This window comes from Dreissena polymorpha, chromosome 15 (genome assembly GCF_020536995.1).
Source record: "Dreissena polymorpha isolate Duluth1 chromosome 15, UMN_Dpol_1.0, whole genome shotgun sequence".
Classification (NCBI taxonomy): domain Eukaryota; kingdom Metazoa; phylum Mollusca; class Bivalvia; order Myida; family Dreissenidae; genus Dreissena; species Dreissena polymorpha.
In genome coordinates, this window is record NC_068369.1 from 43,466,997 (window position 1) to 43,486,012 (window position 19,016).

Below are 19,016 nucleotides of genomic sequence, written 5' to 3' on the forward strand. Positions count from 1 at the left end.
GCTTCCTGAGTCTTTTTACCCAACACTTCAGTTATTGAGCTGATGCTTGGTATGTAAGTCAACCTACATGACCTACAGATGAAGTTTGAAATTCGTAACGGTCCATCGATTTTTGGCGTTGTTATGGGCCTTGGACATAACAATTTCTCAAAAACAGCTGTGTGTGGCACCAAACCGAAGTAGGGGGCATTTGTTTCACAAATGCAGGTCTTGTTCAATATGTTTTTTGTGTTAAAAAAATTAATTTCCTTAGATCCAATATATTCACGTTTAGTCTTGGGGATTACCGTGAAAGCACATAGTTACTTTCAGGGAGGTCTAATTCACGCTTCTACTCTTGCCATTGTGAAAATTTATGGCCACCATAAATATTTACCAATATTATATTTATCATTTTTTACCTTTATTCAGATTTTCACACTCTGCTCAGCCGGGTACATGTACAGGAGTCCATAGGTCTTAAAATGTCCTTTTTGTTGAATATTAAAGTTTATACAGTGTTGGCTATATATTTTTAATATTCTTTTTAAATTGTAAAACAAGAATATACTTGAATTGTTAAAGATTCCAAAATGTGTGTTTGGCGACAAATAGTCTTCAATAACTTTGAAAGGTGAGACAAGAAAACGGATTGTCTACCTTTTAAACTTCATAAATAGTTTTCACTGTGTTGTTCTCATGGTCAATAATTAGTTAAGAATCTGTCTTGCATGTGCTTGCAAAGGGCTCACCAGAGAATTTGGGGTCTGGTTCCATTATCTATACTTGTAAAAATAAAGATGGCAGCTTGTGATTTGGCTGTGAGGGAGGTCTAGGGTTTCAGAGCCTGATTCTGGGCAACAACATGATGATTACTTGAGGGTTAAACATGGGAAACACCAGAGAATATAGTATCATATTCAAGGGTCGAAGTGTGATATTTGAATTTGTTGTAATTTCTTTATGATTTGTTTGTTTGTTTTGTACTTTTATGCAATACAAGTGTAGAAATGATGAAGTGATTCTTAAACCATGGGTATCCTGGTCAGATTGTACAAAAAAGCCACTTGAAATGAAATACATATACATGATTTTGTTTTATAAGTGTTTGCAAAACATGATAATATTTGCATGCATTTTATATGAAACAGAAATATTAAATTCAATCATAAGGCATGCATTGTAAAAGTAAACCTGCTGTCCCCTTTTTTTAAACAAAAACTTATTTGAAATAATTGTTCAAATACATAAAGCTGAGAAATTTAGTGCTCTGCAATCTTCATGTAAATGTTTGAATGAAAACCCTGTACTATGTACATATATATAATCACAGATTGATAATTAACAATCTTACAATTTTCTTTGGGTTCATATAAAAAAATTGTTGTCATGAAAATCACCTCATCCCAATTTGAGTCTTGTTTTGGGTAAACAGGCCTTAATTCATGTGGGTGAAGTGCCATCCCAGATCAGCCTGTGCATGTGGGTGAAGTGCCATCCCAGATCAGCCTGTGCATTTTGGTGAAGTGCCATCCCAGATCAGCCTGTGCATGTGGGTGAAGTGCCATCCCAGATCAGCCTGTGCATGTGGGTGAAGTGCCATCCCAGATCAGCCTGTGCATGTGGGTGAAGTGCCATCCCAAATCAGCCTAGGCAGAGGCTAATCAGGGACAGCACTTTCTGCTTTCACTCGTTTTTTGTTTGGAAGAAACTAACTTAAAACAAAAAGTTCCACATAAGCAGAAAGTGTTATTCCTGATAAGCCTGTGGGGACTTCACAGGCTAATCTGAGACGGCATTTTACACACCTGCATTTAGCACCATTTTCCCAGAGTGGGGTTCATGCATTTAGCACCATTTCCCAGAGTGGGGTTCATGCATTTAGCACCATTTTCCCAGAGTGAGGCTCATGCATTTAGCACCATTTTCCCAGAGTGGGGCTCATGCATTTAGCACCATTTTCCCAGAGTGGGGCTCATGCATTTAGCACCATTTTCCCAGAGTGGGGCTCATGCATTTAGCACCATTTTCCCAGAGTGGGGCTCATGCATTTAGCACCATTTTCCCAGAGTGGGGCTCATGCATTTAGCACCATTTTCCCAGAGTGGGTTTCGTGCATTTAGCACCATTTTCCCAGAGTGAGGCTCATGCATTTAGCACCATTTTCCCAGAGTGGGGCTCATGCATTTAGCACCATTTTCCCAGAGTGGGGCTCATACATTTAGCACCATTTTCCCAGAGTGAGGCTCATGCATTTAGCACCATTTTTCCAGAGTGGGGCTCATGCATTAAGCACCATTTTCCCAGAGTGGGTTTCATGCATTTAGCACCATTTTCCCAGAGTGAGGCTCATGCATTTAGCACCGTTTTCCCAGAGTGGGTTTCATGCATTTAGCACCATTTTCCCAGAGTGGGGCTCATGCATTTAGCACCATTTTCCCAGAGTGGGGCTCATACATTTAGCACCATTTTCCCAGAGTGAGGCTCATGCATTTAGCACCATTTTCCCAGAGTGGGGCTCATGCATTTAGCACCATTTTCCCAGAGTGGGGCTCATGCATTTAGCACCATTTTCCCAGAGTGGGGCTCATGCATTTAGCACCATTTTCCCAGAGTGGGGCTCATACATTTAGCACCATTTTCCCAGAGTGGGGCTCATGCATTTAGCACCATTTTCCCAGAGTGAGGCTCATGCATTTAGCACCATTTTCCCAGAGTGGGGCTCATGCATTTAGCACCATTTTCCCAGAGTGAGGCTCATGCATTTAGCACCATTGCCCCAGAGTGGGGCTCATGCATTTAGCACCATTTTTCCAGAACAAGACTCAATTGCTCTTCCTGTTCATATAAAAACATGTTACACTTTGCTGTTGTGGCACAGCATGTATTCCCTATTTTACCATTGAGCAGTGTAGTACAGTGGTGATACTTGAGATGTGAATGCATGAACATGTGGGAAACCTTGTTGTTACTGATGTGTAGGGAGAGTGGCCGTAATGTAGGTCAATACTTGAAGTGTACCTCCGGTTCAAATCAGCCCATCTGCCATTGTATGGTTGAAAAGGAAATGAATGATAGTGTATTCTCATGTGAGACAAAATGGGGCACACACAGTTATTGCTGGTGGCTTTAAGGAAATGTCCGGTGTAGTTTAATTTTGCAGGAGTTTAGATGTCAGTTTATAAACAAAAATTAATTGCAGAAGTTATTTCGTTGAATTTGTTTTTGGATTAATATTATTGTGGTGCAGTTATTGTTCTGTGATTTTGGAGATGAATTTGATGAATATATGGAGAATATTTATGTGACATAAGTCTTAGTATTGTTTTGGTGTTTGATTCATTAGTTTAATATTGTGGAATTATTGTTAAAAACGTTTCCTGTTTGTGAAAATTCGGATTTCAATTAATGTTACAAAGAACATTAACACAAGTTTTGGTGTCTTTGCTATATTTTGATTAAAAGTGAACAGACATGCTGTCATGTGATACACGGATATATGTGCAATGTAATTCTTGACAATTCTGTGACAATTCTATATTTCAAATAGTCACACAATGGATATCACAGGATCTGTTTGGTATACTTTACTAAGGGAATGTGTATGATGCTGGGATGCCTTTAAGTACAGATGCATCTTCTATCAGAGACTGTTCTTTGGCTTTGTTCAAAGAAAAAGGGCTTCCATTCCTTGTTACAATCTTGTTTGGTATAGACATAAGGTCTGTTTGTGGTCATTAACTCTATAATATCTGACCTCTCAGGTTTAGTTCTGATGTTTTAAACGTCTTGTGTTTCACATCAGTCCCAGATGGACACAATTTTGGGCAATATTTTATGTTCAGCTGAAGTGAAGTCCATAGTGAAATGTTTTGTTCAGTTCATCATGTGACATGTTCTCTTAGATGGCTTTCAGTTCAAAACTAATATTGACTTTGGGTTCTTATGCAGTGTAATTGTCGCCATGCTCCGAATTGGAGTGGTGGGATTATGTAGTTATCTCCGCGGTCTGTCCGTCCGTCTTGGCCACTATCTCCTCCTACGCTATTAGCACTAGAACCTTGAAACTTAAACACATGGTAGCCTTGAGCATAAGTGCCACAGTGCACTATTTGGAATTTTGATCTGACCCCTTGGTCAAAAGCTGGGGCGCGGGGATACATGTTGGCCGCGGCCGCGCCATTTCTAGTTATGATCTGAAACAAGTTTAAATAATGTTCTTATCCAGCATGAAAGGAAAGTTCAAAGTGACATCAATAAAAGTTCAATTAAGATATAGAGTAAGACATATTTTGTTCTGATGTACTTTAAAATAGAGCCCAGAGTGACATTATGTTTCGAGTCCAGATCAGAAAATGTTCAAGTTCACTGTTGAAGGGTAGTCCACAGTAACATTGACTTTGTGTTTGTAGCCTATTACAGATAATTTTCAGATCCTCTGTTGAGAGGTAGTGCAAAGTGACATTGTGATTGTAGTCCAGCTCAGATAATATTTAGATCCACTGTTGAGAGGTAGTGCAAAGTGACATTGTGATTGTAGTCCAGCTCAGATAATATTCAGATCCACTGTTGAGAGGTAGTGCAAAGTGACATTGTGATTGTAGTTCAGCTCAGATAATATTCAGTTCCACTGATGAGAGGTAGTGCAAAGTGACATTGTGATTGTAGTCCAGCTCAGATAATATTCAGATCCACTGTTGAGAGGTAGTGCAAAGTGACATTGTGATTGTAGTTCAGCTCAGATAATATTCAGATCCACTGTTGAGAGGTAGTGCAAAGTGACATTGTGATTGTTGTCCAGCTCAGATAATATTCAGATCCACTGTTGAGTGGTAGTGCAAAGTGACATTGTGATTGTATTCCAGCTCAGATAATATTCAGATCCACTGTTGAGAGGTAGTGCAAATTGACATTGTGATTGTTGTCCAGCTAAGATAATATTAAGATCCACTGTTGAGAAGTAGTCCAAAGTGACATTGTGATTGTAGTCCAGCTCAGATAAAATTCAGATCCACTGTTGAGAGGTAGTGCAAAGTGACATTGTGATTGTAGTTCAGCTCAGATAATATTCAGATCCACTGTTGAGAGGTAGTGCAAAGTGACATTGTGATTGTTGTCCAGCTCAGATAATATTCAGATCCACTGTTGAGAGGTAGTGCAAAGTGACATTGTGATTGTATTCCAGCTCAGATAATATTCAGATCCACTGTTGAGAGGTAGTGCAAAGTGACATTGTGATTGTAGTCCAGCTCAGATAATATCTAGATCCACTGTTGAGAGGTAGTGCAAAGTGACATTGTGATTGTAGTCCAGCTCAGATAATATTCAGATCCACTGTTGAAAGGTAGTGCAAAGTGACATTGTGATTGTAGTCCAGCTCAGATAATATTCAGATCCACTGTTGAGGGGTAGTCCAAAGTTCCGATGTGTTTGTAGTTCAGTTCAGATAATATTAAGATCCACTGTTGAGTAGTAGTACAGAGTGACACTGTGTTTGTAGCCCTTTTCAAAAATAATAAGACCCATGAAAATATACAAAAATGCTGCAAAATTATTAACAGAAATAAGTTAACCAAGTATAGAAATCAAGAAAATAAACAAATTAAAATTTGTATTAATACTCTTATGTTTTTGCAAATGTACTTTTATGTGAATCATATGCTTTTCCCGGATGTTTAGACTAATTTCATAGAGTGCGAGACATTCTACTTAGAGTATGGGACATTCTAGGACACTTACCAACACAGACTTGATGTCTTGACAGTGATGAAATCTTGACCTGTGTATCAATGTATTCCCCCAGGGCCTTAACAAGTTGATGATGTCGCAATCATTGCCTTTGCTCTATCAAATTAACATTCTAAATGCAAAAATACTGGTTTAAACTGATGATTGCTTGTAATGTGTAGATTTATATTTAACAGAGTTAGCTTTAATGTGTGTATTTATACGACTGGAATACTAGGCTTTAATGGCGTGTTTAAGAATTTTACGTGATTTATTTTGTGTTAACGTCACTATTATTGTGAAAGTTGTGGTATAGGGAACATTAAAATGAAACTATATTATTATGTTTATGTCGTGTTTATGATTTAATGGTGAAATTGTTGTGGGTGAGGTAACAATGTTTGAATGACAGCTTTATTGTGGATTCATAATTCTGAATTTTCTAGGAGAAAATTAATTTGAGAATAATAAATGTGTTGATTGTAAAGTAATATTTTTTAATATGTCAGGCTATGTTATTACTAAGTACGGCAATGATAAACTGATATAACTGTGTACTCATTAGTGTAAGTTTTTGGACTTTTGTATATATAGGACCATAACCAGGCTGTAGTGTGTTTAGTTTTGTGATAAGTTTCAATGTCAATTATGGACTGTACTTACTACATCTTCCCTCTATAGAGATTCAGCGATAACAGTCTCTTATCTAAGCACTTAAGTGTGTTGTTGACATTTTTTATATTTATGCGTTTGGCCTATTCAAATCATGTATGCGTGTGTAAACATTGGATATGTCATGCTGTAGTGTTGTACTCCACTCCAGAAGATATCAGCTGGTTACAAAATGAAATGACTTGACGTGAGTTCAGGAAATTATGGCTGAATAGGATGTGTGTTGATAATGATAGATGTGGAAGTGGTTGGATTATGCATACTGTATGGATGACAGTAGTTGTGATTTATAGGTGGACGTAAATAGGTGTTGTTTTGAATTTTTTGCTATAACTTTTGATCAATTTATCCTCCCACTGTTTTGAGAATTGGGCCAGGGCCCTGTAAAATGCGAAAAAATCGCATTGGTAAAATCGTGTGTTTAAAAAGGGAAAATTATGTTCGATCATTGGTCTTTGAAATGCAACATAATGGTCAGAGCTCCAGATAAAAATTTGGTCAAATTCTTATTTACTCCCTATTTTAAAAATTAATTCTTATTTTACCACCTATTTATAAAATTAATTCTTAACAATATGCCATTTTGATTTTTTATGTAAAACGGTCACTGACACTTCGGCTTAGGTCATAATGGCCTTTTGGTCGCCGTTAAAGTCATATCAAAAACTATATTTAACATTTAATTTTAATGACATTTTGAATAGGTATACAGTATATTACTTGTGTATAAAAAATTACGATAAGTGTAATTAAAAAGGTACAATAAACAGTTATGACTCGCCTGCAATACTAGGAGAACAGAATCGAGACCGTTTGGCCTTTCGACCGTTCTTAGGTGTGGCTCTTTCTCACAGCAAACGCTTGAGGGACGTTTACTTAAAGTTGTAGTTTTAATTGAGCGCCTAGACGAGTCAGAATCGGGATGAAATGTTTACCGTAGTTAATTTGCTACTGGAAGTTTTACGCACGTGCGAAAATTTTGAATTCGTCTTTTATTTTTTCAATGCGTAACTTTACGCAAAGATTTTAAATCTAAATCCAGGGGTCTCATGAGTGGGCGAAGGCGGCGATTTTTTCGCCAAATTAATCTTAACTTCGCACATTAATTTCGTGAAGGCGAAGTGACTTCTCCTCCTTTTAATGATTTACTTTGTGCCAGAAATTGACCGATTAAAATCAATTTGATGTGGATAATCGGACACAGGAGGATTCTCAGCCATAAGTTGCCCCATTTAGAGGTCATGCAAAGTTGAACATTCAAAAGAACAGTCTGGAGCTATAACACTTTTTGAAATTGTTAATAGGTGATGCCTTAATTAATTGCCTTGTGCTGGCTACCAATAACTATGATTTATGGCCCATTAAAACAATACTAAGGAATGACCAAATGGGAAGATGTAACCTAGCACTGGCAATACATATGGGGCTCATTTACAGGTCAGATTTGGAATCTCTGCTGTAAAATGAGATTTTAAATGAATTTTAAATTTAAAACAAATATTTGTAACAAAATATGAATTTGATTTAATGTTGAATTGATTAAAATTAACAAGGAAGTTAAAAGATTCTGAACATTACTGGCTTGTTACAATTGAAGTTTATTTGATACACCTGTTCAGGAAAAAATAATTTAAAGTACAACCATAATCAACAATTAATAAAATAAGAAAAATGTTGGTTTTATACACTTAACATGTCTTATTGTATAAAACAAGTGAAGAGTTGATTGCAAGCTGAACAGAAACCGCTTATCCGTTAAGTTGCTGCAAAATATAGGTAAATCTAAGATCCATGACGCAAATGTACCCAAAGATGTTGCCAATTCTCCCTATTTTGGCTTTAGGGAGAAGTGACTTCTTCCTTAATTTTGAGCCTAGCTAGACCCCTGTAAATCGTTATTTAAGAAATTTAATTCATTTTTACGCCTTTACGCATGTTATCTGGAGCACTGATTAGGGTTGTCATTGCTTATATATTAGTGGTTATAGTTCTTTGGTTCTCAAAAAGTGAGAAAATTGTACATCATTTGATGATAAATCATGTTTTATTTTTGCAACATAACTGTGCAAATATTTTGTTTATGACATTTTCACATGTGTTGATACTGGATGTACTTAAAATCAGTAATTTATAGATGGTTGATAAAAGTTTCGGTCGATTTATTATTTGGCAATTGTTTTGCTGTGTTGGACCCGGATATAGACTGATGAGTCCGTGGTGCTCATTAATTTTTAGATGCACAGATTTAATTGATTTGATACGATTAAGGTTTTGCAATATTGTTTTTGTAGGATTTTTTACTGTTATGACAAAATATGTGAAGGCACTATGCCGGTAGGTTCAGAATATAGTAATTATAAACATTTCTTCCACAAAAATTTCTTAAGTTAGCATTATTTATCATGTAAATATCATAGGCTTAGCCGTATGAGGGGGGGGTATAGGCATAAGCCCTGACATCTTTTGCCACAAGGTATTTCATTACCTGTCCATGAGATTTAAAGGGTATTGGAAAATATTAGTTAAAAAGGTTTTAATTGCCTTGAAATTATATCATCAGGGCCCTTGCTACACTTTGGAGGATTCGGGCCCTAAGAGGGGGGGGGAATTTAGCGTTGTTTTGGGTGATAAGGGGAATTTAGAAGTTCTTTTCACCAACCATTGAACACTTTTTTGGAAGGGGGAATTTTTAGCTGAAATAGGAGTAAAAAGTATACTATTTTAAGGAGGGAATTGGGCCGAATTTGGGCCCAAAAAACGGCCAAACGAGCCCCTGATCATAATGAATTCATAGTTAAAAGAGTATTTAAAATTTTTAATCTGTGATAAGTGCAATTTATATAATGCAAGTATTGTAATGTATAAACAGTACTATTCATAGCTTAAGGCAGAAGGAAATTCTTTTGCCTTGTCTGTCTTTCCGTCAGTCCCCGTGTCTGCCACATACTTGTCATTATGTATTCATATCTCTGTATAAGAATTCAGCTTGAAACTTTATTGGTGTATACATGTAGTTATTAATGCACAAGAACCATAACCCTACACTTTCTTAAAAAGAGTTATTTCCCTTTATTGTTTCAGTATAATGCAACTTTTCAGGGCTATATCTCTTATACTATACAATATTTCAACATGAAACTTCATGTTTGTATTGATATCAATGAGGAGACTTGTAATTTATAAAAGCAATTACTCCACACTTTGTTGTTTTGCAGTTGTTTTTGTGTTCATCCATCCGCATTTCTGTCTGTCAATAAAGAGAAAGGCAAAACAAATTCAAATAACCTTTCCTTTTAGTTCTGCACACATCAATTAAACAAAATTTATTCGGCGGTGGATATCAATTTATTAAATTTGCTGGTTAAATTTGTAATATCCTAAAAGGTATATATGTACCATATTACCCAATACATACAATTTTACACTCTATCTAAATTATAGTTGCATAAATACTGGATCTTATCTGGAGCTCAGAATTGAATACAGAGTATAGGTTTAATATAATGACAATGTATGTCACAGATGCTGTTAGAACCAGTATGGGAAGATCACATTGTCTGACCTTGTCCTTTGATACATTCATGTAGGATTTTCATTATGTAATGCCCTAGAAACATATCTTGCATCCCTATGAAATTGTCATGTCATTATGATTTCATTTTAATTTCTTTTGCAGTGTCATCTGCATGATGTGGTGTAATACAATTCACCCTGTCAGATGGTGAATTCTATAGACTGTATACAGGGCCCTCGTTTTGCACTTTTACAGCCGAATATCTGCGTCTTCCCCCATAAAAAAGTACACTTTTTCCCCCTTTTTCAGCTAAAAATTCCCCCTCAATTTTTTTTTTTAATATTATTTTTTTTTTATACTTTTATACCTATGTTGCCAGCTGGTATTGTGCTACTAACCTTTGATTAAATGTATATTTATGTAAATCACATTAAAATATAGCAATTTTAGGTGTTGAATGGTTGGTGAAAAGATCTTCTAAAATTCCCCTTTTCCCCGCCCCCTTAAGAATTAGTGGAGATGGAAAAGTTGTGTGAGTGTAGTAAGTTAATAAGGTATGAGTGCTGGGACACGCTCCCTGTCCTCACATACTGTAAGTTAATAAGGTATGAGTGCTGGGACATGCTCCCTGTCCTCACATGCTGTAAGTTAATAAGGTATGAGTGCTGGGACATGCTCCCTGTCCTCACATACTGTAAGTTAATAAGGTATGAGTGCTGGGACACGCTCCCTGTCCTCACATACTGTAAGTTAATAAGGTATGAGTGCTGGGACATGCTCCCTGTCCTCACATGCTGTAAGTTAATAAGGTATGAGTGCTGGGACATGCTCCCTGTCCTCACATACTGTAAGTTAATAAGGTTTGAGTCCTGGGACACACTCCCTGTCCTCACATACTGTAAGTTAATTAGGTATGAGTACTGGGACACGCTCCCTGTCCTCACATACTGTAAGTTAATAAGGTATGAGTGCTGGGACACGCTCCCTGTCCTCACATACTGTCAGTTAATAAGGTATGAGTACTGAGACATGCTCCCTGTCCTCACATACTGTAAGTTAATAAGGTATGAGTACTGGGACATGCTCCCTGTCCTCACATACTGTAAGTTAATAAGATATGAGTGCTGGGACATGCTCCCTGTCCTCACATACTGTAAGTTAATAAGGTATGAGTGCTGGGACATGCTCCCTGTCCTCACATACTGTAAGTTAATAAGGTATGAGTACTGGGACACGCTCCCTGTCCTCACATACTGTAAGTTAATAAGATATGAGTGCTGGGACATGCTCCCTGTCCTCACATACTGTAAGTTAATAAGGTATGAGTCCTGGGACATGTTCCCTGTCCTCACATACTGTAAGTTAATAAGGTATGAGTGCTGGGACACGCTCCCTGTCCTCACATACTGTAAGTTAATAAGGTATGAGTGCTGGGACATGCTCCAGGTCCTCACATACTGTAAGTTAATAAGGTATGAGTCCTGGGACATGCTCCCTGTCCTCACATACTGTAAGTTAATAAGATATGAGTGCTGGGAAATGCTCCCTGTCCTCACATACTGTAAGTTAATAAGGTATGAGTGCTGGGACATGCTCCCTGTCCTCACATACTGTAAGTTAATAAGGTATGAGTGCTGGGACATGCTCCCTGTCCTCACATACTGTAAGTTAATAAGGTATGAGTGCTGGGACATGCTCCCTGTCCTCACATACTGTAAGTTAATAAGATATGAGTGCTGGGACATGCTCCTTCTCCTCTCATTTAGGAGACCTGTCCTCACATACTTTAGGTAGAAGTGCTGGGGCACACTTCCTGTTCTCACATACTGTAGGTAGAAGAGCTGGGACACACTCCCTGTCCTCACATACTGTAGGTAGGAGAGCTGGGACACACTCCTTGTCCTCACATACTGTAGGTAGGAGATCTGGGACGCACTCCATGTCCTCACATACTGTAGGTAGGAGAGCTGGAACACACTCCCTGTCCTCACATACTGTAGGTAGGAGAGCTGGAACACACTCCCTGTCCTCACATACTGTAAGTTAATAAGGTATGAGTGCTGGGACACGCTCCCTGTCCTCACATACTGTAAGTTAATAAGATATGAGTGCTGGGACATGCTCCTTCTCCTCTCATTTAGGAGACCTGTCCTCACATACTTTAGGTAGAAGTGCTGGGGCACACTTCCTTTCCTCACATACTGTAGGTAGGAGAGCTGGGACACACTCCTTGTCCTCACATACTGTAGGTAGGAGAGCTGGGACGCACTCCATGTCCTCACATACTGTAGGTAGGAGAGCTGGAACACACTCCCTGTCCTCACATACTGTAGGTAGGAGAGCTGGGACACACTCCCTGTCCTCACATACTGTAAGTTAATTAGGTATGAGTGCTGGGACACACTCCATGTCCTCACATACTGTAGGTAGGAGAGCTGGGACACACTCCTTGTCCTCACATACTGTAGGTAAGAGACCTGAGACACACTCCCTGTCCTCACATACTGTAGGTAGGAGAGCTGGGACACACTCCCTGTCCTCACATGCTGTAGGTAGGAGATCTGGGACACACTCCCTGTCCTCACATACTGTAGGTAGGAAAGCTGGGATACACTCCATGTCCTCACATACTGTAGGTGGGAGAGCTGGGACACACTCCCTGTCCTCACATACTGTAGGTAGGAGTGCTGGGACACACTTCCTGTCCTCACATTCTGTATGTGGGAGAGCTGGGACACACTCCCTGTCCTCACATACTGTAGGTAGGAGAGGTGGGACACACTCCCTGTCCTCACATACTGTAGGTAGGAGTGCTGGGACACACTCCCTGTCCTCACATACTGTAGGTAGGAGAGCTGGGACACACTCCCTGTCCTCACATACTGTAGGTAGGAGTGCTGGGACACACTCCCTGTCCTCAAATACTGTAGGTAGGAGAGCTGGGACACGCTCCCTGTCCTCACATATTGTAGATAGGAGAGCTGGGACACACTCCCTGTCCTCACATATTGTAGATATGAGAGCTGGGACACACTCCATGTCCTCACATACTGTAGGTAAGAGAGCTGGGACACACTCCCTGTCCTCACATACTGTAAGTAGGAGTGCTGGGACACACTCCCTGTCCTCACATACTGTAGGTAGGAGAGCTGGGACACACTTCATGTCCTCACATACTGTAGGTAAGAGAGCTGAGACACACTCCCTGTCCTCACATTCTGTAGGTATGAGTGCTGGGACATGCTCCTTCTCCTCTCATATAGAAGACCTGTCCTCACATACTGTAGGAAGGAGTGCTGGGAAACACTCCCTGTCCTCACATACTGTAGGTAGGAGAGCTGGGACACACTCCCTGTCCTCACATACTGTAGGTAGGAGAGCTGGGACACACTCAATGTCCTCACATACTGTAGGTAGGAGAGCTGGGACACACTCCCTTACCTCACATACTGTAGGTAGGAGAGCTGGGACACACTCCATGTCCTCACATACTGTAGGTAGGAGAGCTGGGACACACTCCATGTCCTCACAAACTGTAGGTAGGAGAGCTGGGACACACTCCATGTCCTCACATACTGTAGGTAGGAGAGCTGGGACACACTTCCTGTCCTCACATACTGTAGGTAGGAGAGCTGGGACACACTCCATGTCCTCACATACTGTAGGTAGGAGTGCTGGGACACACTCCCTGTCCTCACATACTGTAGGTAGGAGAGCTGGGACACACTCCATGTCCTCACATACTGTAGGTAGGAGAGCTGGGACACACTTCCTGTCCTCACATACTGTAGGTAGGAGAGCTGGGACACACTCCCTGTCCTCACATACTGTAGGTAGGAGAGCTGGGACACACTCCCTGTCCTCACATACTGTAGGTAGGAGAGCTGGGACACACTCCCTGTCCTCATACTGTAGGTAGAAGAGCGGGGTCACACTTCCTACATACTGCCGACTGTGGTTGGGAACAAGCATATAAACTTGCGAATTCAAGTAATTCCCTTATTATATTAAGATAGATGTGTACGATATTTTAAAAATGTGTTAGTTTCCATTGTGCATTTATTAAACCTCCAATCAGCCATGCATATTCGACTTGAAGGCTGTTAAAATAGCTTCATGTGAATAGTGATGCATTTAATTAGTTCTCAAATTCAGCTTTCAGTGCAAATTCAGGTTGTTGAGAAATAGAAAGTTAATTTAAGGTAATTCAAGATTTTACAAATCAGATTGCATTGCATTCAATAGGGATAAAGTACATGCATGTTTTAATAAACATAAAATGGCAAATACGGAATATATTGTACGTACGCGCATCTAATATGGTAAAATATGGAAAGATCAAGCTGTATAAATGATAACATCTGATTTGATGATATTAATAAATGTATAATTAATGGTGTATATTGGTATGGCAAATATCACATGGATGTCAAACGGATGTTACATTTTCTTTTCATTAAAAAAATGTACTGGATTGCTGATCTTTTGATTGAATGGTCTATTACATAGAATCTGGAGGCAATGGATTATAACAATGGAGTCGAAATTATTTTAAATCTGAACTGTTGAGCTGAAGATGATTGAGCAAACATTGTGATGGTTGCATTCACATATCAATGTTTGCCATTGAGATGATTACACAAATACCAGATAATTTGGTGTAAATGATGGCGCTGACCTTGTGCTATTAGACGCCCACAATGAAGCATGTTTGAAGATAGTTAACATGTACATGCTTGATCTTACCTTGTGAATATTAGGGTTGCTCTGTTTAGGGAAATTAGGGCTAAGGTACACATACATACAAATATTAACCAGTACTCAGAAGGACAGGCAAACTATTGCATTGGGTTCATGTGTTTATGTACCAGTACTAAGGAAGATAGCAACTTGATATTTGGCATGCATGTGTAACTTATGGAGCTGGTCAAGGTCATCCTCCAAGGTCAGAGGTCAAATATATGTGGCCCAAATCGCTTATTTTATGAATACTTTTACAATATTGAAGATAGCAACTTGATATTTGGCATGCATGTGTATCTCATGGAGCTGCACATTTTGAGTGGTGAAAGGTCAAGTTCAAGGTCATCCTTCAAGGTCATCCTTCAAGGTCAAATATATGGGTAAAAAATACTCATGTAATGTAACTTCTGCAATATTGAAGATAGCAATTTTATATTTGACATGCATGTGTATCTCATGGAGCTGCACATATTGAGTGGTGAAGGGTCAAGGTCAAGGTCATCCTTCAAGGTCAAACATCATATAGGGGGACATTGTGTTTCACAAACACATCTTGTTTGTTATTCAAGTAAAATGGATTTTTCTTATCTTTAGAATTGATGTATTTTAACTTTGATCAAAAGTTGCATGCTTGGATCATCAAACTCTTTGTAACTTCAAGCATTTCTTTCATTTATGTTCGCATGCTCAGTATTTCGTAAAAATTAAATGAAATGTGAAGTTGGTTTTTGAAATAAGGTCTTAGATTGCTTCCTTGACTCGGATGTTATTGAGATTGCTAATACATAGTTGTTCTATATAGATAAGGCTTCAGATGCACCTGCCGTTCACATAGTGACATTTTTTTCTCAGTAAACATATTTTAAGTCATGACAAAACTTCAATAATTCTAAGAATAGAATAATTTCATCTGTATTGTATGCTGTTTTCTGTTGCTTTTAGAATTTGGAAAGACAGACAATAACTCATCTTACAAATTCATAGGTGTTAAAATAATGAAAGCATGCAATAAAAATGCAAATAATCAGATGTGAATGTGAATATGGAATACGTGTAGATGTTGAATGTTAATATCTGAAAAGGAGTGTATTTTACTTGTAAGCGCACAGATATATTTATTCCTGAAGAAAAATTAAGTGTTAACACCAAAGGAAAAGTGTAATATTCGAATTTTAAGTGCATGGATATAGGCATTCAAGTGAATGTGAAGTAACGTAATATGGATAATGGAATAACGGGCAGATTTGCGGATATCTCGCAATCTCACGCTGGCACTTTGCTACGAAATAAGCGGTAAGTTAGCGACCAAAATAATTTGCTTTCAGAAATGGTTATGATGTTTTTGTGATGTTGAACAGTCAATGTTACAATTTTGTCAATTGCATAAAAAATACAGGCTCTGTAGTCTATACATAAAGTAATTAATAAAAATGTCTGAAATGGTTTCTTATGGAAATCAACCCAGTAAAATATATGAAAACTCTTATTGAAATCAATGCATTTAATTTTTTGGTAATAATGTTATGCCAATTTTAATGTTTTCTTGTGATCTCTAAGTATTGTGGTCAAATTATTTCTGAAAAACTTTGATATCTTTAGGCCAAAAAGCCACTGCACAACAAGTCAATAGCTGAATCAGACCAGGGCTTATACAGGACTCTAATGTTATTGAAGGGCAGACTAGTGGCTGCAGATCAATTATACACTTGCAAGTTCCAGGTCATGTGCCTTGTGTTTGTTGTATGTGATATACACTTAATGTATAACAAACCCAATGCTCTGTATGTGAACTGTCAAGTGAACTGCTAACAGAGTTTGTATGAGCCTTGCTCTGGGAAAACTGGGCTTAATGCATGTGTGTGTAAACAATCGTCCCAGATTAGCCTGTGCAGTCCACACTGGCTAATCAGGGATGACCATTTTCACTTATAAGATATTTTTATTTTAAGTCTCTTCTTTGCCAAAATCCATTTAAGGCGGAAAGGGTGGTTCCTGACCAGCCCGTGCAGACTGATCTGGGCTAGACCTTAATGCATATTCATTAAGCCCTATTTTCCAAGATCAAGGCTTATTAGAATGATAACATGGACAGCCTCCATTTTGTATAAAGACTGACCAGTAAATACAGGGCATGAAATTCAACCTCTGTCTTAAAAAATATTGCTGGAAATAAACAAAATATCACAAACAAAAACAGCAAAACAAATAAAGCAATGTCTCAACAACACACAAACAGATAGAAGGCAGTGTTATATCGCCAACTGATTGATACATAGGGAATATATTATGGTTGGTGGCATTTTATATTGTGGTATCAAATACCTATGATATAGCCTAGAAAAAAGGCGAGGCCCACGCCATATTTAACAAGTCTGATTTCACACGATTTTAAAAGTCACAAAACATATATGAATGACAATTATCGAAGCAATCAATCACGTTGCCAATTAATTACAGCAGCTGTTGTCAGATCAATGACGTCTACATGACAGTTTTCTGCACAAAACTTGAATATGACTTTCTGGTTCAATTCATATTTTTATGCAAAATATAAATGAATTTTCTTACGATTATCAAATATTCAATTAGGAATTTCAAATTCAAATATTTGGGCTGTTTTTTAGCTCACCTGAGCACAACATGCTCATGGTGAGCTTTTGTGATCGCTTTTTGTCCGTTGTCCGTTGTGCGGCGTCAACATTTGCCTTGTTTACTCTCTAGAGGCCACATTTATTGTCCAATCTTCATGAAATTTGGTCAGAAGATTGGTTTTCATGATATCTTGGATGAGTTCGAAAATGGTTACGTTTGCTTGAAAAACATGGCTGCCAAGGGGCGGGGCATTTTTCCTTATATGGCTATATATGGCTATAGTAAAATCTTGTTGACACTCTACAGGCCACATTTATTATCTGATCTTCATAAAACTTGGTCACAAGATTCATCCCAATAATATCTTGGACGAGTTCGAAAATGATGCCGGTTGGTTGAAAAACATGGCCGCCAGGGGCTGGGCATTTTTCCTTATATGGCTATAGTAAAACCTTGTTAACACTCTAGAGGCCACATTTATTTTCCCATCTGCATTAAACTTGCTCAAAAGATTTGTCCCACTGATATCTTGGATGAGTTCAAAAATGGTAACCTTTGTTTGAAAAACATGGCTGCCAAGGGGGGGGGGGCATTTTTCCTGATATGGCTATATATGGCTATAGTAAAATCTTGTTAACACTCTAGAGGCCACATTTATTGTCCAATCTTCATGAAACTTGGCCAGAAGATTCATCCCAATAATATCTTAGAAGAGTTCGAAAATGATGCCGGTTGGTTGAAAAACATAACCACCAGGGGGCGGGGCATTTTTCCTTATATGGCTTTAGTAAAACCTTGTTAACACTCTAGAGGCCACATTGATTGTCCAATCTTGATGAAATATGGTCAGATGATTTGTCTTAATGATATCTTGGATGAGTTTGAAAATGGTAACGTTTGCTTGAAAAAACATGGTCGCCAAGGGGCGAGGCATTTTTCCTTAAATGGCTATATAAGGCGATAGTAAAATCTTGTTAACACTCTAGAGGCCACATTTATAGTCCGATCTTCATGAAACTCAGTCAGAAGATTCATCCCAATAATATCTCTGACGAGTTCAAAAATTATGCCTGTTGGTTGAAAAACATGGCCACCACGGGGGCGGGGCTCTTTTCCTAATATGGCTATAGTAAAACCTTGTTAACACTCTAGATGTCACATTTATTTTCCGATCATCATGAAACTTGGTCAGAAGGTTTGTCCCATTGATATCTTGGATGAGTTTGAAAATGGTTTTGGTTGCTTTAAAAACATGGCCACCAGGGGCGGGGCATTTTTCCTTATATGGCTATATATGACTATAGTAAAACCTTACCTCTAGAGGCCACATTTATTTCCAATCTTCATGAAATTTGGTCAGAAGATTGGTCGCAATGATATCTTGGATGAGTTCGAAAATAATTATGTTTGCTTGATAAAAATGGCTTCCAAGGGGCGGGGCATTTTTTTTATATGGCTATAGTAAAATCTTGTTAACACTCTAGAAGCCACATTTACTGTCCGATGATGCCGGTTGGTTGAAAAACATGGCTGCCAGGGGGCTGGGCATTTTTCCTCAATGGCTATAGTAAAACCTTGTTAACACTCTAGAGGCCACATTTATTTTCTGATCTTCGTGAAACTTGTGAGAAGATTTGTCCCAATAATATCTTGTTATCTCAGGTGAGCGACTTTGGGCCTTTCAGGCCCTCTTGTTTAATATTCGTTCCCATCTTTCAAATATTTGTTCCCATCTCTACTATTAACACACACATATTATAATATAGCAGACTGCAGTCTACACCCACAA

At 38.4% G+C, this 19,016-nt stretch overlaps 1 protein-coding gene across 8 annotated transcripts in view; it reads left to right on the top strand.

Annotated features, from left to right (window-relative positions):
• The first annotated feature begins 3,027 nt into the window (after positions 1 to 3,027).
• LOC127861002 (rho guanine nucleotide exchange factor 12-like) overlaps positions 3,028 to 19,016 on the top strand; it is a 71,348-nt gene continuing 55,359 nt past the window's right edge. Inside the window, exons 1-2 of one of the 8 annotated variants that reach the window (XM_052399339.1) lie at positions 3,028 to 3,118; positions 15,578 to 15,928. In XM_052399339.1, coding sequence (XP_052255299.1) covers positions 15,855 to 15,928 — 74 coding nt within the window. In that variant the 5' untranslated portion in view covers positions 3,028 to 3,118; positions 15,578 to 15,854. Of the gene's footprint in view, positions 3,126 to 3,167; positions 3,560 to 6,408; positions 6,686 to 15,577; positions 15,929 to 19,016 lie in introns of those variants that run through there. The other 7 variants (XM_052399336.1, XM_052399338.1, XM_052399332.1 and 4 more) reach the window with 7 other exon arrangements.